Here is a 26,984-nt window from a genome sequence, read left to right as displayed (position 1 = left end):
CTCCCTTGCTAAATCTAGGATTTTTTCAGCATATCAGGCAAATCCTTCCTGTTTGAACGAACAGTTCCATTGCCATAAAGTCCACAAGACTGTGTAACTCTTCCATTATTTGTACTGTTGTAAAATAATTGTCAAATGCTACCAGCCATTGTCTTTGTTAGAGTAAGCACAACTTCTTCACGCAAAGTAAATGTATCATTTGTAGCTCTTTTTTCAGTGTAGATGTCGAAGTTTATGATGTACCCACTACTAGCATCAGCTACACACCACACTTTATATCCATACTTCACTTGTTTCATTGGCATATGTTGTTTGAGTGCTGACCATCCATTCAAGGCCACCATACATTCGTCAACTGCTAAAGCAGAATCTGGTTTGTACACTTTACAAAGATTATTTGATATTGCACTGATGACAGGTCGAATTTTGTATAACTTGCCATAACCTGGTTTTCCTTTTTTGACACACATGCTGTTGTCATTGCAATGCAGGTTCTCAACATTTTTTTTTTTTTGTATCAAAGCTTTATTGTGACTGATGAGATAGCAGTTACTCCAAGAATAGGATCACTGCTCCAATAATTTCAGAGTTGTGGAAGCTGATGAACACCCATCAAAATAAGTATTCCTAAAAAAGCTTTTAGCTCAGGAACAGCAATGTCCTGCCAGCTGGAAGATATTTTAATTGTTTTCTTCCCTAACTTCACAACACGCCTTTCCTGCCGTGCATATAAGTTTGCCTGATTGTAAATATGAAGCAACAACTCTTCTGTAAATATAGACTCGAAATATTTTACTGCTTTATCAGACTTTGAGAAATTTGCAATATTTTCTGCGCTTTCTTCTGATTCCAGTGCAAGATTTTCAAAATAAGAAATATTCTCATTCCACATTTTATCTGGGATTGAATCAGATGGAATTGCCTGACAAGGAGACATGTTTCCAATTTCACTTGTGTCTATTGTCAAATTGAAACAGCTGTCTTCATTTGAAACAATAATGTTATTACCATTTTCGTTCAAAATCTGTGAAGTATTTGGTGACTCAAAATCATCATCACAGTCAGCATCGATATTTGAACCTTCTACATCTTCTGGAAAAAGCGTACAAAATTCTGAAAACCTCTTCTGGCGTCAGTCCAGGCTTCCTAAACAATAAGAAACGAACAATAACTACGATGCCGATTGGGCAGCCATTTGCATTGCAGTTCACACAAGTTCAGTGGGAAAAATAGTTCCCACTAACTTACCTTGTAATATTTACGTAATTTTCAGTCAAATACAGCAAATAATACGAATACTATCTCCCTTGTAAATATAAAAGTAGATAAATACAACACAAATCACTTCACACGCAAAGGGAATGCACACGATACAAAAAACGCTGTACAGTTCGAAACGGTGGCTCGTTTCCACGGGGAACTACGCTTCTGCATTGATTGACTATCATAACATACAACCGCTTTCGCACACCAGTTGACAATCTACATGTAGTTAGCACATTCTAACAGAGATGGCAGCAGAAGTTAGAAGTATGAACACGGATGACGGATTACCACTGAACTTTACAGCGAAAACAGGTAAGTGGGAACTATAGTTCCCACTGGTCACTAAATTGTTAATAAACTCATTATCCCATTAGCTTTGTGGGAGCACGAGTGTCAGTTCATTTCCTAGATTGTATGACTGGTTCTCAAAACCGATAAGCTCTTAACATTATCACGGCCATTGATATGTCTTTGTTTTTCATCGAATATTCTGCAGGTCTACCATCATATCACCAATTCTGCATGATATAATGGAATCCAATACTATTTCTTATCATTGAAAAGTTGCATAGAAACTGTGTGTAAATACAATAATTATTTCTTAAAATGCACATAATTTGCGAAAGAATATAGCAATGCGTCATCAGTGCAGCTATTACTCTACAGTTCACTGATAATACGCCGTTGGCAACACCATCGTACTGTCCGATTAAACTTCAAGTTTACACTATGTCAGCTGTTGCTAATGTTAAAAAATTCACAGATGGAATTTTTGAATAAAGGCTCCTGATTTCCATTTCATAAGAATTCGTTCTGAACATGGTGAGTATATGTTGATAACTGTCGAATGAGAGTGTGCAATCTTTATAGTGGGAATGACCTGAAAATTACATTTTTCGGCTCGATTGCATGAAAAATCAGGCAAATTGTAGAAAACTCTTAACAGTTTTAATTACTGTTAATTTAATAGACTAACGTATCCATAACATGGGACGTACAAGTTACAAAACAATAATAGTAATAATCCAACGTGATCGATATGAAAATAGCAGTCTGAATTCAGTGTTAACATTGTTAAGACGTAAGGCTCTTTTTACGTTATCCCTGGAGATGTGCAATCTTAGGACTTTATATATTAATTAGCCGACTGCCCGGTTACGTATTTCTCGTTTCTTATTTTAGATCTGAGAAGAAATGAAATCCTATCTGTAGTGCGAAAACAAACTTAGTTTCAGTTGCAGTAAGCTTGAGATGGAAACCTAGCAAGAGCGATTGAACTACTGCTGCTGCTGCGGAAAGTGGCAGTGCGAATGAACTTCTGTTTATTTAAATTTTGGGTAATCCACACCAAGCGAATCAAAGGGTCCCACAAAACCACCAGCAAACTGAATGAATTTTTGCACAGTTGTATCTTGTAGAATAAAACAAAACTATTACTAAACCAAAGGAGATATTTGGATCAAATGCAAAACTCTGCTCAACACACTTTTTTGATGTCAGGGCTGTGTTCACTATTTTCGAGCTACAAAAGGTCAAAGTTGGGAACAGTCGGCTGTGACAATTTTTCAACCGTTTTGTGACCGCAATAGTTTATCGACAAAGATTACTGAGTGCCATTTGGTAGATCCACAGAGAAGTTGCCTATTTCTACCAAACTTTGCCTTGCTGTTATTTGTATTCTAACAGTTATTGATGTATAAACATGCCATTAATTTGTATAATATTTTTGCATATTCTCATGCCAAATTGCTGAATTTGTTTCTTAAGAAAGAACAGTCGTTTCTCTACTGGAGGAAAGGTTTGTTACTTTTGGAGACACTATGGATAAGGCTAAATGTATAAGCTTGGAAATACCCCCGTCAGACATTCCTAAACCATTCTTTAATTCCATGATTTACAGCTCGTACAAAATGTTCTATTACTGTTACTCTGAACAGCACACTTAACACACAATATCAAACAAAGCTAAAACCTAAGTTTTTGTACCAGAGAGAACCCTTTCCAGTCTTTCTGCCAGACATTGCTTATGTAACTATGTGTGTTTAGGCATGCTATCTTGTCTGACCATTCTTGTTGAAATGATGATTCAGGAACTAGCCTGTGGTACTGACAAACATTTTGGAGTAAATGTTAACATTTGCAAATCTCTCTATTAAGAACTGTATTACGAAACACGGTGTTTTTCACTTCAGCTCATTCAGTGGGTTGACATAATCCAAACAGCATCATCAAAACTGATTATTACATTTTTGAGATGAACTCACTAATTCTGATTATGGATCTGCATCAACTGTAGAATATTACAGAACTAATGAAAATTTTTGTCAGACAAGGACTTGAACATGGATTCCTTGTTTGTCACAATCAGTCAGTATTTCAGTATCAGTATTTCACGCCATGGCAAGGCAATGACAAGCGAAAACAGTGTTTTACCCTGTAGTGGAATCACAGTAATGTAGTCCAAGCATAGGGGATTGGAGACACCAGGATTGGGATTTGAGCCGCTCCTGGAGGTGTGCTCAGATAGCCGAAGTTGTTAAGGTGGCTGCTCACGACATGTGGGAAATCCAGGTTCAAGAGCCAATCTGGCACAAATTTTCATTTGTTCAGAAATATTCTGCAGGTGATGCAGTACCATCTTTGTGAGTGCATTCTTAACTCAATGCAGCTGTTGATGGGGAGTGCAGTTCTCAGGCATTGCATTGCAGTATTAGAATTTTACTGAAAGACTATGTTTTGTTTGAACCCATCAGAATCTGTGATCTACCCACAAATTTCATTTTGTACTTTGTAAATCTTGATCTTAATGTAGCTTTGCGAATGTTAGTTTGAGACTTTGTGTCAGTTTTTGAGGAGAGTGGCTAAGACTGTGAAAAGTACAACTGACCCTCTCCGCAATTTCCATTTGTTCATTCCATTCCCAGCTAAAGCCTCTGAGGATGGTAGTGTAGCAGCAAGTTTCTTGCAGACCTCATTCTGACACACTGGGCACAATTTTTTTTAGTGTTCTTAATTCAGCTGCTCTTATCAAAAACACCATTTATGACACTTTTTTGTCTTCCCCCATCCCTCTTCTAACGGATTGTGATAATACATTTGCAAGGAATCAAACCAAGTGAGAAGCTGTGCTTCATATTAGAAGCAGATCATTGAATCTGTTTCGTGGTCGTAACCAGAGCATGTTTGTGCAGGCTTTGTTGACTGTATTGGAATGCGTTCAGTGCGTTTTTACAGCACTGGGTAACTGACAAAGGGCTGATGATAATCTGAATTGTCCAAACAACCAGTTATGTATGACAGTGAGTCAGGGCTAACATCTTGAGCCATTTGTGCTGCACAAAATAATTGCAATAAATTCGTGAATGAACCTTTTAAACAAAAGTTGTGTTTTTATTGCTGGCTTGACAACCAAGTTAGCAACAAAAGACAAAAATGTGCTTAATTTATTTATTGATTATAATTAAAATCAACACACTCATCAATAGCTGATTTGTACAAATGTACTTCTCAAGTGCTAGAACACCCCCCCCCCCCCCCCCACACACACACACTGACACACAGTTGCTAACACGGCTTGTGTTTTTAACTGCTAATGGCAGCGACCAGACCAGATTGTGATAAAAAATTATAACACAGCATATGTTAGAATAGAAAAGAATCTTTGTCACATGACGTGTTATGTTCAATCATTTGATTGAAACATTGGTGACTCATCGATGAATAATTCTAGGCATACCTAAGTACACCTTAAAATGAGATACATTAAAACACAGCATATGGATGCTCCTAGAAGCACATTGCAACATAAAAAGATAATTACATGTTAAATTTCTTCCTGTTTCTTAAAATTTGCACCGTGGTTTAAAATCTTTCCTTTTTAAGTATTTTTCATATTTGTTGCTCTAGTTTAAAAACATGGACGTACTTCGTAAGAGCACATACTTCCATAGAAGTTGTATATATTTATACATCTAGATATTTAGATACATAGTTTACCGATACATAGTTTATAAGTATGGACACATATAGAAAGAATATATACCTCCATTAAAAGGGAACATAAGCATGCACATAGAATGTAATGTAGAGAGAGAGGGGGAGAGAGAGAGAGAAACAGGAAAACAAAACAATTGTAATATCTCCTACTTGTCTTCCTTATTTATAAAATCATCCACACTGTATTAGCATTTCCTTTTTAGCTAAGCTTCAAAGCCCCATAATATGTAGTATTTTCAGATAATGTTAGTCTGGGGCAAGGTAACATGTAATCTTGTTTGTTCCTTGTTTAATAAGCACATGTACATGAATCTTCCTCAAAAAGATGTGGATTTTTTAACTCAACTCAGAGAAGTGTTTCTAGCTGGTCTCTGTGGCCGAGTGGTTCTAGGTGCTTCAGTCCTGAACCGCACTGCTGCTACGGCCGCAGGTTCGAATCCTGCCTCTGGCATGGATGTGTGTGATGTCCTTAGGTTAGTTAGGTTTAAGTAGTTCTAAGTTCTAGGGGACTGATGACCTCAGATGGTAAGTCCCATAGTGCTCAGAGCCATTTGAACCGTTTTGAAGTGTTTCATATATAAACATAGAAGGAACTGTCAGTAAGTCAAGGCTTGCAAATAAAGCTGTGCATGATTGTCTGTTGTTTGTTCCAGTCGTAGCTGTGATAATTTTTTCCTGTAGCTTGAACACTCTGAGGAGGCTTCCTTTTTCGAGTCCCCAAAAAATTATGTCATATCTTACAACTGATACAAAATATGCATGATACACAATTTTCCTAGCCGCTAAGTCAGTTACTTTATTTACAACCCTTATTGCATAAACAAAACTATCTAACTGCTTCAGTAAGCAATCCACATGATCAGTCCATGACAAGTTTTTATTTATGGTCACTCCCAGAAATTTAACAGATTCTGCAATTATCAGTTCTCTGCCTTCATAGTAATGGGCCTAGTATGGGCGCCTGGGGCACACCTGCTTGTATTTCCTTCCAACTAGAGCAAGCTTTCTCATCCTGATGTATAGCAACATTCTGTTACCTGTTTGTAAGATGAGATGTGAACCAACTTAAAGATTTTTCATGGAAGCCGTATGAAGATAATTTGAGGAGCATCTGATTGTGGTTTACCATATCAAATGCCTTACTGAGGTCACAGAAAATATCGGATATGTTCTCCTTGTTGTCGAGGCATTTGCTTATTTTAGTGATCAGTTCATTAATGGCGTGCACAGTGCTTCGGCTCTCCCTAAATCCATACTGATTATTAAGAATAATGTTATTTTTATTGTTATATTTTTCTAATTGGTTACACACTACTCGCTCAGATATATTAGAAATAATTGGTAGTACTGAAACTGGGTGAAAATTTTCTACCTCCTCTTGTCTGCCTTTTTGTAGATAGGTTGAACTTCTGCATACTTCAGCCTGTTCGGAAAGCAGCCCTCATCAAACGATTGATTTATTATGTAACAGAGTTGGGGTGCAATATTATCACATCCTGCATTTGTTATTTTTCTTGGAACTTCATTCCACCTCTCAGATTTGAGATTTCTTAGGGATTTTATAATGGTAGCCACTTCATAACAGGATATATAAGTAAATTTGAATTCTACTCATCTCTGCCGCATTATATTAGGGCTTATGTGTGGAGGAGGGAGATAATCAATTTTGTTAGAATTATTGAAATACCTGTTGAATTCTTCGCAAATATGTCTGGAGTTTGTAATCATTTCCCCATCTATTTCTAATTAATGATTAAAACCTTTTGTTTTTTCAGCACACATTTCAGTCTTGACAATCTGCCATACAGCTTTTGATTTATTTGTCGCATCTGACATGTATTTACTGTTCGCCATTTGTTTTGCCTGTTTAACTACTCTGCCAAATATTCTTTTGTGTTTGTTTACATAGCTGATGAACTCTGCATCATGGTTGTCCTTTACTTCCATGTGCAGTTTCCTCTTACTAATACTGGAGATCCTGATGCCTTCAGTTCTCCATGCACTTTTTTTTTACAAAAGCATTGTAGTTTGTGTTTACCGAGTACCACTTGCTGAACGACCAGGAAGTTTCAGTTGGTCGTGAGACAAATGTGTGTCACTGTGTTGGTGGAAGCTCCTGACTCCTTTCACTGTTACAGTTTTACCTAAATTTGGCAATGAGATAAAAACGGCTGAATGGTCAGATATACCTACTTCAAAGATAAAATTTTCTGTAGCACCATAGTTGACACTGCTCACTATATTATCTGTACATGTTGCAGAAGATGCTGTTATTCTGGTGTACTCGCTGAAGTTTAATGATAAGCCATATGTAGATAACATGTCCTTCAGAAGGGGGGGGGGGGGGACCTGTCATCGGCTATTACATTTATGTTGAAGTCAGCGCAACTTACGACCTTTTTACATAACTTTTCTGTCTGCATCTTACACAGCAAGGTTTCAGATTTGTTCAAAAACACACATGTAGCTGAAATGTCAGTGACATGATATATGCTAATAATTAATATGCCATATTCCACAAGTTTGATGCAGCAGCTTTCAAATAATAGTTCCTCATTCAAGCAATTAAATGTCTGCCTGACTTCAAAGCCTAGGGATTCTTCTACTAGAATGCACGGTCGTCCAAAACCATTTTTTGTACAAAAACTTGCTGCTGAATTGTAACCTAAAAGTGAGTTAATCAAGTTTATATTTTCACTTAAGCCAGTACTCGTTTAAGCATATAACTTTTGCAGAATGTGTGTTCTCCAGAAATACTTCTAGTTCATACAATTTGTTCATCATTACTACTGACAGACCACCTATGTTAACATGCATTATGAAATTATTACGAACTAAATCAGAGAGAGAAGCATTTAATTGGTCATTGAATGTGGCACCTGAGTAGATTTTCAATTCTAAATTGCATTCCATTATTTTGTTTCTCGTGGACCAAATTCCATGGGAATTGTTCCACTCTGTTAGTTTATAGTCAAAGATTGCCAGCACAATAACGGACTTATTTCTACTTTCGATGATGAGAGAGTTCTCTCCAAGAGCATTGCTTATGTTAGAAGCTAGCATCCTTTTATCGCATTTGTTTAGATGCATTCCATGGTGTGTGAAACAGTTTCTTTCATTGTTACTACTGTCTATCACCTTAACATTCACAGAAGTTTTTCAGCTTCAAATTAGTGAGTCTAATTTCTTAGTTAATGCGCAACCAGTCTGGTAAGTCATACCTTAGTGGCAATGTTGTTACGATGATATTGGCGAAATGCAGGAACCGCAGCACTTTAAACAGCTTGTTAATAAAGGCACTAGCTTCATTCCTGTAGATGTTAGTAGCACCCCTAGCACAGCGCAATGAGTCCTCGTGAAATCAGAACATTCTTCGTTAACACTCACCGTTACACTTTCAAAATTTGCTCCAGGTTTTATGGTGCCAGAAACTTGAATACTGACATCCACATTGTTTGTCAATAATTCCAGAATGTTTTCTGCATGACTATCGCCAAATAGTTTCACTTTCTTCGTTTTTAGCCAGAGTGATCTGGGAATGACTGTGTAGATGCACTTAGTACTTGAAAAAAATTATTTTGCCCAACTCAGGTATAGTAGAGTAGTAGTGTGTTCTCTGCTTTGGATATACACAGTGTCATAATAATTTCTTGGATTTGGTTAAATATGGATTAAAAACCGAAAAATTAGAAAATATACAAACCTAAGAACCTAAAAATTACAAAAAGGGTATAAAAATAAAGTGTGACAACAGTTTACAAATATTTGACAGTAGTGTTTTGAAGATTATTTTTTGAACTTTGTCCAGGGAATCTCCAAAACAAGTAATATCTTTTCTAGTACAAATACACCTGCTTTTTGTAATGCTCAAAAATTAAGAAAATGTGTTTAGCAATATACCATCAAAATACACAGAAATGAGAGAAAAATTAATTGTGTGTCTACACATTAATAGCTTCTAGAATACTCACACATAACTGTATGCACTGTGAATGTACATTACACTTTTTTTTGACATCTTTGGAAATGCCATTTTTGACTTTCTTATGTTGATTTGAATATGGGTCTCGGCCTGAAACTAGTCATCATTGAAAAGTAAAATATTTGCTACTTGGACTGGTTCTTTGTTCTATTGATTAAGAGAAGTTGCTGACCCAAGTTACTCCAGCATGCTTTAAGTGCACACACAGAAATTTGTTAAAAATTAATTGTGTATTTGTATGTTAATAGCTTCTAGGAAACTCACAAATGACTGCTCAAGTTTGGAATAAATGATAACCAGCAACTTCTCTGCGGACCTACCAAAAGGCTTTGGCCAAAAATTATCAGTCACAGTAGCGTTGAAAAATTGTTGGTATTGACTGTTCCTGAACGAAGGCCTCATGCAGCTTAAAAGTGATGGATAGCACAGCCATGAAATTTTAACAGTGTTTTGAGTAAAACAAAATTGCGTTTTTGTTACAAATATCTTCTTTGGATTACAGACCGTTTCAATTTTAAGTCATCTTAAGTGTGGCCAAAACTATCTTAGAGCTTGCATTACTTTTTTAGCCCTCCAGTGAAAATGTCCTAAAATCATGAGTTTTTGCATCGTGAACTTAAATTTTGTACAGTTTAAGTTGTTCTATGTTGTTGTTGTGGCCTTCAGTCCTGAGACTGGTTTGATGCAGCTCTCCTTGCTGATCTATCCTGTGCAAGCTCCTTCATCTCCCAGTACCTACTGCAACCTCCATCCTTCTGAATCTGCTTAGTGTATTCATCTGTTGGTCTCCCTCTACGATTTTTACCCTCCACGCTGCCCTCCAATGCTAAATTTGTGATCCCTTGATGCCTCAGGACATGTCCTACCAACTGATCCCTTCTTCTAGTCAAGTTGTGCCACAGACTTCTCTTCTCCCCAATCCTATTCAATACCTCCTCATTAGTTACATGACCTACCCACCTAATCTTCAACATTCTTCTGTAGCACCACATTTCGAAAGCTTCTATTCTCTTCTTGTCCAAACTATTTATTGTCCATGTTTCACTTCCATACGTGGCTACACTCCATACAAATACTTTCAGAAACGACTTCCTGACACTTAAATCTATACTCGATGTTAACAAATTTCTCTTCTTCAGAAACGCTTTCCTCACCATTGCCAATCTACATTTTATATCCTCTCTACTTCGACCATCATCAGTTATTTTGCTCCCCAAATAGCAAAATTCCTTTACTACTTTAAGTGTCTTATTTCCTAATCTAATTCCCCCAGCATCACCCGACTTAATTCGACTTCATTCCATTATCCTCGTTTTGCTTTTGTTGATGTTCATCTTATATCCTCCTTTCAAGACACTATCCATTCCTTTCAACTGCTCTTCCAAGTCCTTTCCTGTCTCTGACAGAATTACAATGTCATCGCTGAACCTCAAAGTTTTTATTTCTTCTCCCTGGATTTTAATACCTACTCCAAACTTTTCTTTTGTTTCCTTTACTGCTTGCTCAATATACCGATTGAATAACATCGGGGAGAGGCTACAACCCTGTCTCACTCCCTTCCCAACCACTGCTTCCCTTTCATGTCCCTCGACTCTTATAATTGCCATCTGGTTTCTGTTCTATAGTGAATATATAAAAAATTTGACAGAAATTGGAGATAGTGACTTGAGGATGAGTTCTAAAATTGATCCAATTGATATGAAATTACCCTGCTGTTAAAGGAGTAAATTTGTTATTTATCCTTCATGTTTATATGCAGACTGAAGTGATGTATGAAAATTTATACCAAGGTCGGGATTCAAAACCAGGTCTCCATTCCCATTTTTGTTCGATGCTGAGATGCTGTTCCAGCACAGCTGGAGAGGCTCTGAAAGGCTATTCGTGTTTAGGAGGAATACTAAGTGGGCTGAGGCATGAATGGGAATTTGGGTTGAGGAGAGAGGTGTATAGGGTAGTGCATGCAATTACTCAAAGCCACTGTGCCTCGGTTGCAGAGTGGTTAGCACTACTGCCTAATGAACGAGCGACCAGTGTTTGCATCCCGGTCTTGGTACTAATTTTCATTTATTGCCTCAATTTGGGTATAGATGTTTGAGACTTGAAAAGGTCTCTGGAACCAAATATTTTCATTTGATATGTATCCACATGCAGACAAAAAAATTTTGTGGATGGTTTTCAGATGTACATTGAAAATTTTACGTAAATTTATTGCAAAGAAAACGGAACATGCAATAATATTATAACTAATCCATGTAAAGTAATACAAAATGTGAACATGTTTCTTTTACTGTGACAGTCATATTACGTTCTTCATAAGTCTAGTTTAGTTAGTTTCTGGATGTTCTGTGAATCATATTCATGGCAACTCACAGTGGTGTTAACTTGTTAGTTGGTTTAGAAATAAGATACATTTTGTCTATGAAAACATGGCTACGTTCTGCTCATTCACATAACAAGATTTTTGAAATCGTAATGTGCAAAAAAATTTGATGAAAGTAACAGAGCCACATAATTCTATCTAATCAACAATTCACCTATCTGTTTTTATAACTATCGTTGTCTGCCAGCAACTTTAATTCACAAGAGATGTGGTCAGATATTTTTATAGTGGATACTTTGCTATCTTTTAGCAAGAGTAAGATTATGCTGTGGATAGTGAAGACTATTTTAATTCATAGTGTTATATTTGTGAACACAGTTATTTTAACATTGTACACGATTCTTCACAGAGAGACTCCAAGAGAAAGTAATTATATTGTGTGGCTGTCATTCGGTTGCTGACTGAAGTGCACATGCGGTGGTGGCAATCGTTGCATTGCATACTGATGTTGGCAGTTCACGGACCCTTTTTTTTATTTATTTTATTTTATTATTATTATTATTTTCTTTTTTTTAGCAAATCAGATTGTAGTATATGGTAACCAAAGAAACACTGAATCTAAGATTAAATTTGGGAGAAGATATGAATTAATTACATTTGCCTCTGATTCTGAGAATGCGAGAATAATTTTTGCTGAACTGGTTTTTATCAATTTAAAGCTGCTGACTGACTGTGGTATTTCTTCGTTGATCGGGAAAAACTAGTGTGCTGACAAATTGACCTGTACTGTAGCCTGAAGCTTAGGCTAGGTTGGAATGTGATGGTTTGTCTGTCACTTGGCGAATGAAAAAAAAACTAGATGTGATGACAGACTGACCTCTCGTGTAGCCCGAGAATTAGGTTAGATTGGAATGTGATAATTTCCTTGTGAATTGGTGAAGCCTGCGAATCTCAATACGCAAATATGATTGCCATAGTAGACTGATGTGTAGTGTAGCTCGAGGTATACATTTGTGAGTGTAAAAATATATTTGTATGTTCTATTTCTGTATTTACGAAACATTCCAGCAATTGGGCTACGTTCTAAGCTAATAGAACGAAGTACCTGCTAACTTTATTTATGAACCATAGGAAATTACAAATGAGAATCTCATTGGCTGACTCCTATCTCTGATTTGTGATTCGTTGTGTTGACATCCCATATTTTGTCACACAAACAGTTACCAGCAGCAGCATGCAATGGAAAAACCAATGACACCGTCAGTGCACTTGTACCTAGGTTGCCTAATTCTTTTTATGTAGTAGCTTACATGGTTTCCAGATATATTTATACAAATTAATCTAGAAGTAATTACCATAATTATCAGTTTGAGTAGATTTGTTCTAGTCATAGTTTGTTTTTAGTATACTTCACAGAATTAGTGAGTGGTTGTTGATTCTGTCTGTTGGTGTATAACTTGAGTTGTTCCACATCAGTTAGGGCTCTCCTTCTTCATGGGATTTATGGAACACAATGTGTGAATAAATAAGATGAATGAAAGAATATCATTGCAACACATTTCTGCTAATTAATTCTTTGTATCTTTGCGGAAGTACCCCAGAAAATTATTCCGTGTTACATCAATCAATGAAAGTATGCAATGTAAGCTAATTTTCTAATGCTTCCATCACCAAAATCAGCTATTAATCATAGAGCAAATGTTGCTGAGCTCATGCATTTGAGATCTATAATATGTGATTTCTAATTCATGCTCTAATCAAATTCAGCTGTGTTTGGAACATTATGATGTGTACATAACCAAAAAGAGCAATATTTATGATTTATCAGTGTAAGATGGAAGGTAATTTATATATAGCAAGTGCAGGAGTAATCCAGAATTGAATCCTGTGGAATGCCACTAGTAATTTGTCGCCACTCAAAAGATTATTCGTCATGAGAGCTCTGCGAACTATCCAACGGTTCGGTTACATAAAAAATACCAATAAATATAAAAATCCAATAAACTTTAATTAGCTCAAAGAAATGTTGTCGCTTGCACAGTAAAATGATTTAGATGGGTCACAAAAACCTGGTGGATAAAGTCTTCCCATTCATATATTACAAAACATAATTATTGGAATGGTAGTCGGCATGTTCAGTGGAGAAGCTCTTTCCAGAATCCAAATTGTGACTGACTCAAATCCTATATCTCTGACAGAAAAACAATGTGTCTGTTGAAAAGAGACATGTATTGAGCTATAAGGCATCATTCAACTGGGAGACAGTAACGTGATGGCCCCCCTCCCCCAAGATTCCATCTTAGAGCCCGTATGTTTTCATGTGTACGTTAATGGTCTGTCATCAGTAACATTACCGGATGTCAAGCTTGTTTTGTTTGTAGATGATACAAACATTGCAAATAGTAAATCAAGTACAGCCTTAGAAAGGTTGGCTAATGAAATTTTCGTGGACGTTAATAAATGTCTCCTAGCCAATTCGGTCATTAAACCTTGAACAAACCTACTACATGCTGTTGAGAACTTGTAACAGATTTCCTGTCAGTATAAGCATAAAACATGCTAACAAGCAGATAGAAGAAGTTGAGAGTGTTAAGTTCTTGGGATTACAGCTTGATAATAAATTTAACTGAGAGGAACATACCAAAGAACTGCTGATGCGCCAAAGCAGATCTCTATTTGGTATGTGAATGTTGTCCGACATAGGTAGTATAAAAGTAAAAAAGCTAGCCCACAATGCATACTTTCATTCCATAATGTCATACGGGATTATTTTCTGTGGTAACTCATCAAACAAGCTATAGTTTTCCGAGTCCAAAAATGTGCAATACAAATTATTTGCAGTGTGAACTGAAGAACGTCCTGTAGAGGGCTGTTGAAGGAACTTCGATACGAACTAATGCTTCCTAATATAATTATTCTTTAATGACATTTGTCCTTAAAAATATATCTTTTTTCAAACAAACAGCTCAGTTCATGTAATCAATACTAGAAATAAGAACAACTTTCACAAAGATTTACATTTAGTTTCTTTGGTTCAGAAAGTATCCTCTATTCAGCAATACACATTTTCAATAACATGCCAACAGCCATAGAAAGTTTAACAAATAATAAAGTTCAGTTTGAGAAGAGTCTAAAGGATTTATTGGTTGCCAACTTCTTGGACTCCATTGATTTCTTAGCATAACCGATTGATGTATATCTCTCTCTCTCTCTCTCTCTCTCTCTCTCTCTCTCTCTCCCTCCCTCTCTCCCTCTCTCTGTCTGTGTGTTCTCTCTCTCTCTCTCCCTCTCTCCCTCCCTCCCTCTCTCTGGCTGTGTGTGTGTGTGTGTGTGTGTGTGTGTGTGTGTGTGTGTGTGTGTGTGTGTGTGTGTGTGTGTGTTTTACTAACAGACATAATGTGATTGCATACAATATTACTTACGTACAAATTTTATGCAGTAATGCGATCATTGTTTATTTTTTAAAGTGTTGCTACCTTAGCCTAAGAGTTGTCATATGCACCTAAGTGTATTGCACATTTAATATTTAGTGACAAGTTTTATATCCTTTTAAACAGAAATATCATTAAGATTTGTTTTACCATTTCTACAGCCACAAGGGCAATGTCATTTGGAATCTGTTGAAGGTACATTACCATATCTGTTCTTATTTTGTAAATATTTGTTGTGTAGTTCTGTTTTCTGACATGTTGCACATCCCAGAGGATCTCCTCACTATGGATCAATTTGAACTAAAAGTATGTCTAATCTAATGTGAACTGACTCAGAATCTTATATTTGTGGATATGCTGAAACATTCTGAAATACACTTGGCTTTTTCAAAACTTTAGAGAAAGAAGTTAATAGTGAAATTAGTTGATAGTTATTAATATCCATCCCACTACTTTTCTGTATGATGTGTCTAACAATGGCATACTTTCATCTGTCTGGAAAGATACATTGTGAAATTAATGCATTATAAATCAAAGAACATGCACATAATAACAGATATCAGTACTTCAGACAACAGATTTAAAGCTGTATGGAATATTGTGAAATGAGAGACAGAACCCAGCCACAGAACATGGCAACATCACTATTGAACTGAATGGAAGGGCAATAAATCATGAACCACAGGTAGCAAATGCACTTAATAATCATTTCTTAAATGTAATAGAAAGCATAGGGGCAAACCATTCAAGAACAATGTCACAGCCATATGTTGAAAATGTAACTTTCATAAAATTCAATCGTATGAATGTATCACCACCTTCTCCTTCTGAAATAAAGAAATCACAGAGTCTCTCAAAAATAAAAGTTCATCTGGTTTTGATGGTGTTTCCAATAGAGTACTAAAAATTTGTTCCCCTATAATAAGCCCACTCTTTTCTGAAATATACACTACTGGCCATTAAAATTGCTACACTAAGAAGAAATGCAGATGATAAACTGGTATTCATTGGACAAATATATTAGACTAGAACTGGCATGTGATTACATTTTCACGCAATTTGGGTGCATAGATCCTGAGAAATCAGTGCCCAGAACAACCACCTCTGGCCATAATAACGGCCTTGATAGGCCTGGGCATTGAGTCAAACAGAGCTTGGATGGCATGTACAGGTACAGCTGCCCATGCAGCTTCAACACGATACCACAGTTCATCAAGAGTAGTGACTGGCGTATTGTGATGAGCCAGTTGCTCGCCCACCATTGACCAGACGTTTTCAGTTGGTGAGAGACCTGGAGAATGTGCTGGCCAAGGCAGCAGTCGAACATTTTCTGTATCCAGAAAGGCCCGTACAGGACCTGCAAAATGCAGTTGTGCATTATCCTGCTGAAATGTAGGGTTTCGCAGGGATCGAATGAAGGGTAGAGCCACGGGTCATAACACATCTGAAATGTAACGTCCACTGTTCAAAGCGCTCTCAATGCGAACAAGAGGTGACCGAGATGTGTAACCAATGGCACCCAATACCATCACGCCAGATGATACACTGGTATGGCGATGACGAATACACGCTTCCAATGTGCGTTCACCTTGATTTCGCCAAACACGGATGCAACCATCATGATGCTGTAAACAGAATGATGTTTTGCCATTTGTGCACCCAGGTTCGTCGTTGAGGACACCACCGCAGGCGCTCCTGTCTGTGATGCAGCGTCAAGGGTAACCACAGCCATGGTCTCCGAGCTGATAGCCCATGCTGCTGCAGACGTCATCGAATGTTTCGTGCAGATGGTTGTTGTCTTGCAAACATCCCCATCTGTTGACTCAAGGATCAAGACGTGGCTGCTCGATCCGTTACAGCCATGTGGATAAGATGCCTATCATCTCGACTGCTAGTGATACGAGGCCGTTGGGATCCAGCACGGCATTCCGTATTACCCTCCTGAACCCACCGATTCCATATTCTGCCAACAGTCATTGGATCTTGACCAACGCGAGCAGCAATGTCGTGATACGATAAACCACAATCGCGATAGGCTGTAATCCGACCTTTATCAAAGTCGGAAACTTGATGGTACACATTTCTCCTCTTTACGCGAGACATCACAACAACGTTTCACCAGGCAACGCTGGTCAACTGCAGTTTGTGTATGAGAAATCGGTTGGAAACTTTCCTCATGTCAGCACGTTGTAGGTGTCGCCACCGGCGCGAACCTTGTGTGAATGCTCTGAGAAGCTAATCATTTGCATATCACGGCATCTTCTTCCTGTCGGTTAAATTCCGCGTCTGTAGCACATCATCTTTGTGGTGTAGCAGTTTTAATGGCCAGTAGTGTATAATGCATCACTAACTCAAGGAATTTTTCCAAAGAGACTGAAATATGCCATTGTTAGCCCCACTTTAAGAAAGGTGGTTAGAGATACGTCAGTAACTACCATCCTGTTCCACTGCTGACATCATTCTCCAACATTATTGAGAAAATGATGTATTCTAGAACAGTCTCTCACCTTAGCAACAATGGTATCCTTATCAAATCACGATTTGGGTTTCAGAAGGGTTTCTCAACTGAGAATGCCATTTACACATCTGCTCACCAGATTTTACAAGCATTAAATAATAAAATAGTGCCAGTTGGTATTTGTTGCGATCTCTCTAACGCATTGACTGTGTGAATCACAATATTCTCTTAAGATAAATTGACATTTTATGGGACTGATGGTATAGCTAACCAATAATGTCATATCTAACCAAAAGAATGATGAAAGTTGTTTTTAGTAATTCATGCACTGTAATCCTAGAACATATTCTGACTGTGGAGAAATGATGTATGGTGTTCCCCGAGGTTCAGCCGTAGGTCCACTACTGTTCCTCATATATGTAAATGATCTTCCGTCTATATACAACAGGCAAAATTGGCTAGTTTTGCAGAGAACACTAGAATTACTATCACTCCATTCATATGTGCAGAAACAGAAGAAATGGCAAAGAAAGTTCTTAAAACTATTATTGATTAGTTTTCTGCGAATGGTCTCACTCCCCAGTTTTAAAAAGACGCAACATATTCAATTCTGCACACCTGGAGGTACCACACCAAGGTTAAGTGTAATACATGGTGAGGAAATAATAATTAGAGTGGAAACTTCAAAATACTTAGATGTCCATATTGACAAGAATTTAAATTTGATGAAACCACATTTTGTAATTCCTAAAACAAATTAATTCAGTGTAAATATTAGGGAGAGCTAAATGGGTAAGTTGACATATTTTGCATATTTTCATTCAAGAACATCACATGGAATAATGTTCTGTGGTAACTCATCTTTAAGAAAGTAAGTCTACATTGAGAAAAAAAACATGTTGTAAGAATAATATGTAGTGCTCACCCACAATCAGCTTGTAGGCATCTGTTTGAGGAGTTGGACATTGACTACTGCTTCACAATATACACACATCAAATAAAGTTTTGCATCACCTCAGTTCCAATAGTTTCAGAACCTGTACAGAGAAATGGAATAGAGGTCAACATAAACATCATTTCTGCCCTTTTTATTGCTCATGAAAACCACACTTTGTATGTTGTACCACCATACAGTGAAGACCTTCAGACGTGGTGGTCCAGATTGCTGTACACACCGGTATCTCTAATACCCAGTAGCACGTCTTCTTGCATTGATGCATGCCTGTATTCGTCATGGCATACTATCCACAAGTTCATCAAGGTCCTGTTGGTCCAGATTGTCCCACTTCTCAACAGTGATCCGGCGTAGATCCCTCAGAGTGGTTGATGGGTCACATCGTTCATAGACAGGCCTTTTCAGTCTATCCCAGGCATGTTCAATAGTGTCCACATTAGTAGAACGTGCTGGCCACTCTAGTTGTTATCCTGAAGGAAGTCATTCACAGATGGGCACGATGGGGGCATGAATTGTTGTCCATGAAGATGAATGCCTCACCAATATGCTGCTAGTATTGTTGCACTATCAGTTGGAAGTTGGCATTCACGTATCGTACAGCCATTACAGTGCCTACCGGGACAACCAGCAGTGGACATCGGCCCCACATAATGCCACCCCAAAACAGCAGGGAACCTGCATCTTGCTGCACTTGCTGGACAGTGTGTCTAAGGCATTCAGCGTGACCGGGTTGCCTCCAAACACGTCTCCAATGATAGTCTGGTTGAAGGCATATGCAACACTCATTGGTGAATAGAACGTGATGCCATTCCTGAGCGGTCCATTCGGCATGTTGTTGGGGCCATCTGTACCACACTGCGTGGTGTTGTGGTTGCAAAGATGTACCTCACCACAGACGTCGGGAGTAGAGTTGCGCATCATGTAGTCTATTGCACACAGTTTTGAGTCGTAACACGACGTCCTGTGGCTGCACGAAAAGTATTATTCAACATGGTGGCGTTGCTGTCAGGGTTTCTCCGAACCATAATCTGTAGGTAGTGGTCATCCGCTGCAGTAATAGCCCTTGGGGGACCTAAGTGAGGCATGTCATCAACAGTTCCCATATCTCTGTATGTCCTACATGTCCGAACAACATCGCTTTTGTTCAGTCAGAGACGCCTGGACACTTCCGTTGTTGAGAGCCCTTCCTGGTACAAAGTAACAAAATGCGGACGCGATCGAACTGCGGTATTGACCCCTAGGCATGGTTGAACTACAGACAAAACGAGCCGTGTACCTCCTTCCTGGTGGAACAACTGGAACTGATCGGCTGTCAGACGCCCTCCATCTAATAGGCGCTGCTCATGCATGGTTGTTTACAACTTTGGGCAGGTTTAATGACATCTCTGAACAGTGAAAGAGACTGTGTCTGAGATACAATATCCACAGTCAACGTCTGTTCTCAGGAGTTCTGGGAACCGGGATGAAGCAGAACTTTTTTTGATGTTTACTATTAAAAACAGTCTTGATCACGATTTATTTATCAAGATGGCCGGTTTCGACCACTACTGCGGTCATCTTCAGACCATTGAGTAGGAACCTCTTTCTGTTGTAGTGATTCTCCAACAGAAAGAGGTTCCTACTCAATGGTCTGAAGATGACCACAGTAGTGGTCGAAACCGGTCACCTTGATAAATAAATCGTGATCAAGACTGTTTTTAATAGTAAATATTTGTAAGACATTGATCACTGCCTTTCCCGTAATGATGTGTGTACTTATTCCCTCATGAAGTTTGTTGTAAACTCCTGGAAGAAAGGATATGCTAGTTCTGCAAGGTTCGCAGAAGAGCTTCTGTGAAGTTTGGAAGGTAGGAGACAAGGTACTGGCAGAATTGAAGCTGTGAGGACGGGTCGTGAGTTAAGTTTAGGTAGAGCACTTGTCCACGAAAGGCAAAGGTCCCGAGTTCAAGTCTCAGTCCAGCACACAGTTTTAATCTGTCAGGAAGTTTCACAGTTTAAATTTTTGGGCAAAGACAGAAGTCACATGATGCTAAATCTTTTGAGTGGCAGATGGCAGATGTGGACAGACAGGAACACTTTTTCCAGCCAAAAACTTGCAAATCAGCTGGTCTCTTTCTCCATACACCATTTCACAAACATTGCAATACGCCCTTGTAAAATTCGGTGTTTACAATTCTCCTCAGTATGAACTCCGATTACACTGTCCTGTCAATGTCGAAAAGAATTTTCATCTCCAGTAATGGTTTTGGACATGAATGAATGTGGTCCTTCAACTGTGTGCAAACTGACACAAGACTTTCCTTCTGTTCATCACTCAAAAGTCTGGGAACAAATTTTGTGCTCACTCATCTTATTTGCAAATTATCAGTTAAAATGCTTTGCACGGACTCGTATGAGATGATTAGTTATTTGGTAAGCTCTCGAATAATTATTCACCTGTTTGAATGAACAATTTTGCCACTTTTTTCACATTTTGTTCTGTTTTTGCGGTTAAAGGGCGTCCTGAACATAGCTCATCTTCTACCAACTCATTTCTGCTTTTAGATTGCTCTTATTACGTGCAAATAGCCTTCGGAGTTATGTCAGTATCGCCATACACCAATGTTAACATTTCTTGCGTTTCTTTGGTACTTTTTTGCAACTTGAAGCAGAACTTAATGTTCATGTATGATTACATTAATTTATTTAGTTTTATTTATTCTTCATAATTACAGCCTATTGTCTGAAAAGCTAAAATAGGCCATGCAGATCACATTTCCTTGGATAGTAATAAATTTATTTATAAACTATTTATTTCTAATACTGAATTTACTTCTACTACTGCTACAAAACTACAATAAAACCCTTAACCATACTACTACTACAAAACTACAATAAAACCCTTAACCAATGTTAGTAATACTAGGGTAAACCCTACAGAATGTATTCTCTGTTTGTTCAATTTTTTTATGCATCTAACTTGTCATCTATGCATCTAACTTGTTTCTGCTACTGAATCTGCCCTCATACTACCCGGTCAGCAGCCACTGTCTGCTGGATTCATTGGGTGTCGGGCAGCAGGTCAGCAGCGCTTCCACTGTAGCAAGCAACACACTCATCATTGTTATGTCTTAAAGTCCATACTTCCACGATCACTTGCACCAGTGCAATGTAGATTCTTTGGATGCTATCTCATTCAGTGGTTGCCGTCCTCAGTTATCTTGTCTCTATCTGCAGAGTATGTTGCCCAGCCTGGATGGCAGGATGCTGACTTACGGTCGAATGCCTCGTGAAGTCTTTCTTGGCCTTTCTTTATGCTGCGGCTACAGTATCGTCTGAGCTGCACCAGATCGACTCACTCCTTAGTGCTACTTTGCGAACCGGCATCCTTAATACCTGACACATTAAACGCAACTTCACTCTATCGTCTCGGGCCGCTAACTGTCAAGTCGGAACATGTTCCGACTTGCTGTTCCCTGTCTCGACGCATGATCTGTAACTTGATGCTGCACGACTCAATGGCTATCGGAGAAAGTACACCGAATGGTTGTAGCATCAGCAGTTGCTGTTAAAAAATTCATTTGCCATATTTTTTGATCACATATTATATATAGCTGACTGTGAACATCACAAATGCCACCCTTCGTCACAGTGAATCTGCACCACCGAGCAGTCTCCTCTCCTGACAACCCTCAACCCCCCCCCCCCCCTCCCATCCCCACAGGGCTGTAATATGATTAGTGTCATAGTCATTTGTTTGGCCAACTATTGAGAAGGATTGCAAGTCATTTACCCACCAGTGGAACAATACAAGGTGTGATCAAAAAGACAGATTTAAAAAAAAAATCTTTGTTTATTCATCAACATAAACTTTTTCCCTCAGATATAACATACTTGTGCCAGCACTTTTTCAATCTTGGGAACACTTCTGCAACTCACTTTTCGTTTTGGTGTCCAGCTACTCCAGTCATTCTGTTTTTATCTCATCAATGGTGGCAAAATGATGTCCTTTCATGGTTCTCTTCAGCCTCAGGAATAGCAAGAAGTCGCAGGGGTACATCTCGAGTGAGTATGGTCACTGAGGCAACATAAATGTTGTGTTTTTTGCCAAAAACTCAGGAAGAAGTATTGAGGTCTGAGCATGGACATTATTGTGAGGCAATTTCCACAAGTGGTTTTGGCACAATTCTGGTCATTTTCTTCAGATTGCTTCATGTAGATAGCACATAACTTCGAGGTAGTATTCCTTATTGTTCGTACAACCGTAAGGATGCGCTGCCCCATTGTAATCGAAGGAAACGGTGAGAAGAACCTTCATATGTGATGAAAATTGTTGAATTTTTTTGGTCTTGGCTGTTCAGGTAGTTTCAGTTGAGAAGACTGGGCCACGGTTCCTACGTCATACTCATATACCCACATTTTGTCACCTGTTTTAACCTTGTTGACTTCATTCAGCAAATCCTATGTCATGTCTACACGATGTTGATTCTTGTCAAAATTCAACAGTTTTAGAACAAACTTTGCTGCTACACATTTCGTGCCCAAAACATCTGAAAAAATTGCTTGGCATGAGCCAGGTGATATGCTGACACCATCAGCAACCTCTCTGATGGTGATCGGGTATTTTCCAGGACTATTTTCTTTTTTTTCTTCCACATTCTCATCAGGTACTGGTCTGCCTCCAGGGTGGTCATCATCTTCAATGTTTTCCCAACCCTCTTTGAAATATTTACATCACTCATAAACTCATGTCTTACGCGTAGTAGATTTACCAAAAGTCACAGTCAACATTCTGAATGTGGTACACCACTTTATTCCATTTTCCAAGCAGAATGTAATGCAAATTCTTTGATCCACCTTTACAAAAGCAAAAATTCACCAAACAAAATTCACCAGCAAACATGTATAACCCTTTTGACTGTCAACAATGAACTAAATGTTCAAGAAAATGCAAACATATATCAGGAGCATGTGTAGCAACAAGATGGAAAAAAAAGGAAGTTTGGATGTAGAAAGATCACGAAATTTAAAAAAAAGTTCCATTACTATTTGATAACACCTCGCATAACTTGGCACATTCTGGTCAGTACCTTCATCTCACTGACAGCAGATGAGTAGTATATGAGGTAAGTTAGAAAAATATCTGACTGTATTTTGTTAAATTAAATGTTGGTGGATTTCTACCCAGTGCACTTGCATGATCCGACTTTGAACGTTCGTGCACATGTGTGAATTTTTTCCCACCTGTCGATAATGTTAGATGCTGGCAAGTAGCAGTTCAGTGAGGTAGTGGGTAATGCTCACGCGTTCTTCATTGCAAGGGAAATGACAGAATGACTGGAGAAGTACTACTGCATCAAATTTTGCCAGAAACTGGCCGACAGCCAGGTGGAAACCACTCGGAAGATTCTCACGGCTTTTGGTGATGTTGCTATGTGCATCACACAGATTAAGGAGTGGTACAACTGGTTTAAAGACGGCTGTACATTGATGAAGAGCAAGCTACGCTCTGGTCGGCCACCGACATACCAAAATGACGAGGTCATTGCCAAAGTGAATGCTGTGGTGATGCGGGACTGTCATGTGACTGTCAGAGAAATTGCGGAAGAGGTGGGCATCGGCACATTCCATTGTGACTGAAGATTTGGCCGTGAAGAGAGTGTCCGTGAAATTCGTGCCAACGCTGCTGACAGCGTAGCAAAAGCAACATTTGTTGAAGTCTCACAGCACATATTGGACACCACAAACAGTGACTCCAACTTTGTGAACACTACAATCACTGGTGGTGTGGCCCGGGTGTACGGGTACGACTCTGAAACCAAATCCAGTCGTCACAGTGGGAGCGTTCCTCATCACCGAGACCAAAGAATCCCTGCCGAGAGTGCGGCAACATCAAAGTGATGGTGACTGCTTTCTTTGACTGCTGCGGTGTGGTACACCACAAATACACACCACAGGGTCAATCGATCACCAAAGAGTACCGTGGGGATGTCCTCTGTTACCTGTGTGATGCTGTGCACCACAAGAGACCGGACTTACGGTTAACAGGAAATTAGCACCTCCACCGTGACAACACCCGAGCACATTCCTCCCACTCGATTCGGTCTTTCTCGGCAAAAAAATAAAAAAAAAAGAGGTTCCCGTTCTTTAACGGGCTCCTTATTCTCCTGATTGGTGCCCTGCGACTTCTAGCTATTCCCAAAACTCAAAAGGCCGTTGAAAGGAACACAATTTGACGAGAGAGGACTATAAGTCGAATACTTTTCTAACAGACCTCATAAGAGAAGGAGCAGTGACTATTTTTCAAAGTAGATGCCTTTTCTGTTATTTAGACACATAAAGTAATCCAGAAGTAATTTCTGTGATCATCTGTTTGAGTATATTAGGGGCCAGCAGTTGCTGCCTATACCTGTTAAGGTGTAATTTGACTTGTTCTACATCCCTGATGGTTGTCCTTCGTATGGGGTTTATGGAACACCATCGATAAATAATGAGCAGATCTTCTTTCTGCTGATTTTGGTCTTCTTTCTCTTTGTGCTGATTTGTCTGGCCTGTTTTCTGTTTACAGGAATGTACAGAAGAGGTAGAGGCAGCTGCAGTATGTGCTGAAATGAAAGACACTGAAGAACCAGTAAGTATTAAAGTAAATGTTTCCAGAATGAGATTTTCACTCTGCAGCTGAGTGTGCACTGATATGAAACTTCCTGGCAGATTAAAACTGTGTGCTGGCCCGAGGCTCGAACTCAGGACCTTTGCCTTTCATGGGCGAGTGCTCTACCATCTGAGCTACCCAAGCATGACTCACACCCCGTCCTCACAGCTTTACTTCTGCTAGTATCTCATCTCCCACCTTCCAAACTTTACAGAAGCTCTCCTGCGAACCTTGCAGGACTAGCACTCCTGAAAGAAAGGATACTGCGGAGACATGGCTTAGCCACAGCCTGGGGGATGCTTCCAGAATGAGATTTTCACTCTGCAGCGGAGTGTGCACTGATATGAAACTTCCCGGCAGTTTGGAAGGTAGGAGACGAGATATTGGCAGAAGTAAAGCTGTGAGGACCGGGCGTGAGTCGTGCTTCGGTAGCTCAGATGGTAGAGCACTCACCCGTGAAAGGCAAAGGTCCTGAGTTCGAGTCTCGGGCCAGCACACAGTTTTAATCTGCCAGGAAGTTTCATATCAGCGCGCACTCCCTTTAGTTCTACAGGGCTATTACAAATGATTGAAGCGATTTCATAAATTCACTGTAGCTCCATTCATTGACATATGGTCACGACACACTACAGATACGTAGAAAAACTCATAAAGGTTTGCTCGGCTGAAGCCGCACTTCAGGTTTCTGCCGCCAGAGCGCTCGAGAGCGCAGTGAGACAAAATGGCGACAGGAGCCGAGAAAGCGTATGTCGTGCTTGAAATGCACTCGCATCAGTCAGTCATAACAGTGCAACGACACTTCAGGACGAAGTTCAACAAAGATCCACCAACTGCTAACTCCATTCGGCAATGGTATGCGCAGTTTAAAGCTTCTGGCTGCCTCTGTATGGGGAAATCAACGGGTCGGCCTGCAGTGAGCGAAGAAATGGTTGAACGCATGCGGGCAAGTTTCACGCGTAGCCCGCGGAAGTCGACGAATAAAGCAAGCAGGGAGCTAAACGTACCACAGCCGACGGTTTGGAAAATCTTACGGAAAAGGCTAAAGCAGAAGCTTACCGTTTACAATTGCTACAAGCCCTGACTCCCGATGACAAAGTCAAACGCTTTGAATTTTCGGCGCGGTTGCAACAGCTCATGGAAGAGGATGCGTTCAGTGCGAAACTTGTTTTCAGTGATGAAGGAACATTTTTTCATAATGTTGAAGTGAACAGACACAATGTGCGAATCTGGGCGGTAGAGAATCCTCACGCATTCGTGCAGCAAATTCGCAGTTCACCAAAAGTTAACGTGTTTTGTGCAATCTTACGGTTTAAAGTTTACGGCCCCTTTTTCTTCTGCGAAAAAAACGTTACAGGACACGTGTATCTGGACATGCTGGAAAATTGGCTCATGCCACAACTGGAGACCGACAGCGCCGACTTCATCTTTCAACAGGATGGTGCTCCACCCCACTTCCATCATGATGTTTGGCATTTCTTAAACAGGAGATTGGAAAACCGATGGATCGGTCGTGGTGGAGATCATGATCAGCAATTCATGTCATGGCCTTCACGCTCTCCCGACTTAACCCCATGCAATTTCTTTCTGTGGGGTTATGTGAAAGATTCAGTGTTTAAACCTCCTCTACCAAGAAACGTACCAGAACTGCGAGCTAGCATCAACGATGCTTTCGAACTCATTGATGGGGACATGCTGCACCGAGTGTGGGAGGAACTTGATTATCGGCTTGATGTCTGCCGAATCACTAAAGGGTTACATATCGAACATTTGTGAATGCTTAAAAAAACTTTTTGAGTTTGCAAAGCATTGTGAAAATATCTCAAATAATAAAGTTATTGTAGAGCTGTGAAATCGCTTCAATCATTTGTAATAACCCTGTATTATGACCGAGCGGGGTGGCACAGTGGTTAGTACACTGGACTCGCATTCGGGAGGACGACGGTTC

At 39.3% G+C, this 26,984-nt stretch overlaps 1 protein-coding gene across 17 annotated transcripts in view; it reads left to right on the top strand.

Moving 5' to 3' along the window:
- Window positions 1-1,450: 1,450 nt before the first annotated feature.
- The window catches only part of LOC126210400 (gastrula zinc finger protein XlCGF52.1-like), a 261,120-nt gene continuing 235,586 nt past the window's right edge, over window positions 1,451-26,984 (top strand). For 4 of the 17 annotated variants that reach the window (XR_007540659.1, XM_049939635.1, XM_049939641.1 and 1 more), the window contains exons 1-2: window positions 1,877-2,088; window positions 24,956-25,018. Coding sequence is in view for 16 of the 17 variants with exons in the window: in XM_049939635.1 (XP_049795592.1) it covers window positions 2,086-2,088; window positions 24,956-25,018 (66 nt within the window). In the remaining variant the exon portion in view is untranslated. Of the gene's footprint in view, window positions 1,579-1,811; window positions 2,089-24,955; window positions 25,019-26,984 lie in introns of those variants that run through there. The other 13 variants (XM_049939631.1, XM_049939628.1, XM_049939636.1 and 10 more) reach the window with 11 other exon arrangements.

This window comes from Schistocerca nitens, chromosome 10 (genome assembly GCF_023898315.1).
Source record: "Schistocerca nitens isolate TAMUIC-IGC-003100 chromosome 10, iqSchNite1.1, whole genome shotgun sequence".
In the NCBI taxonomy this organism is placed as follows: Eukaryota; Metazoa; Arthropoda; class Insecta; order Orthoptera; family Acrididae; genus Schistocerca; species Schistocerca nitens.
This window is presented reverse-complemented; position numbering and strand designations above follow the sequence as displayed.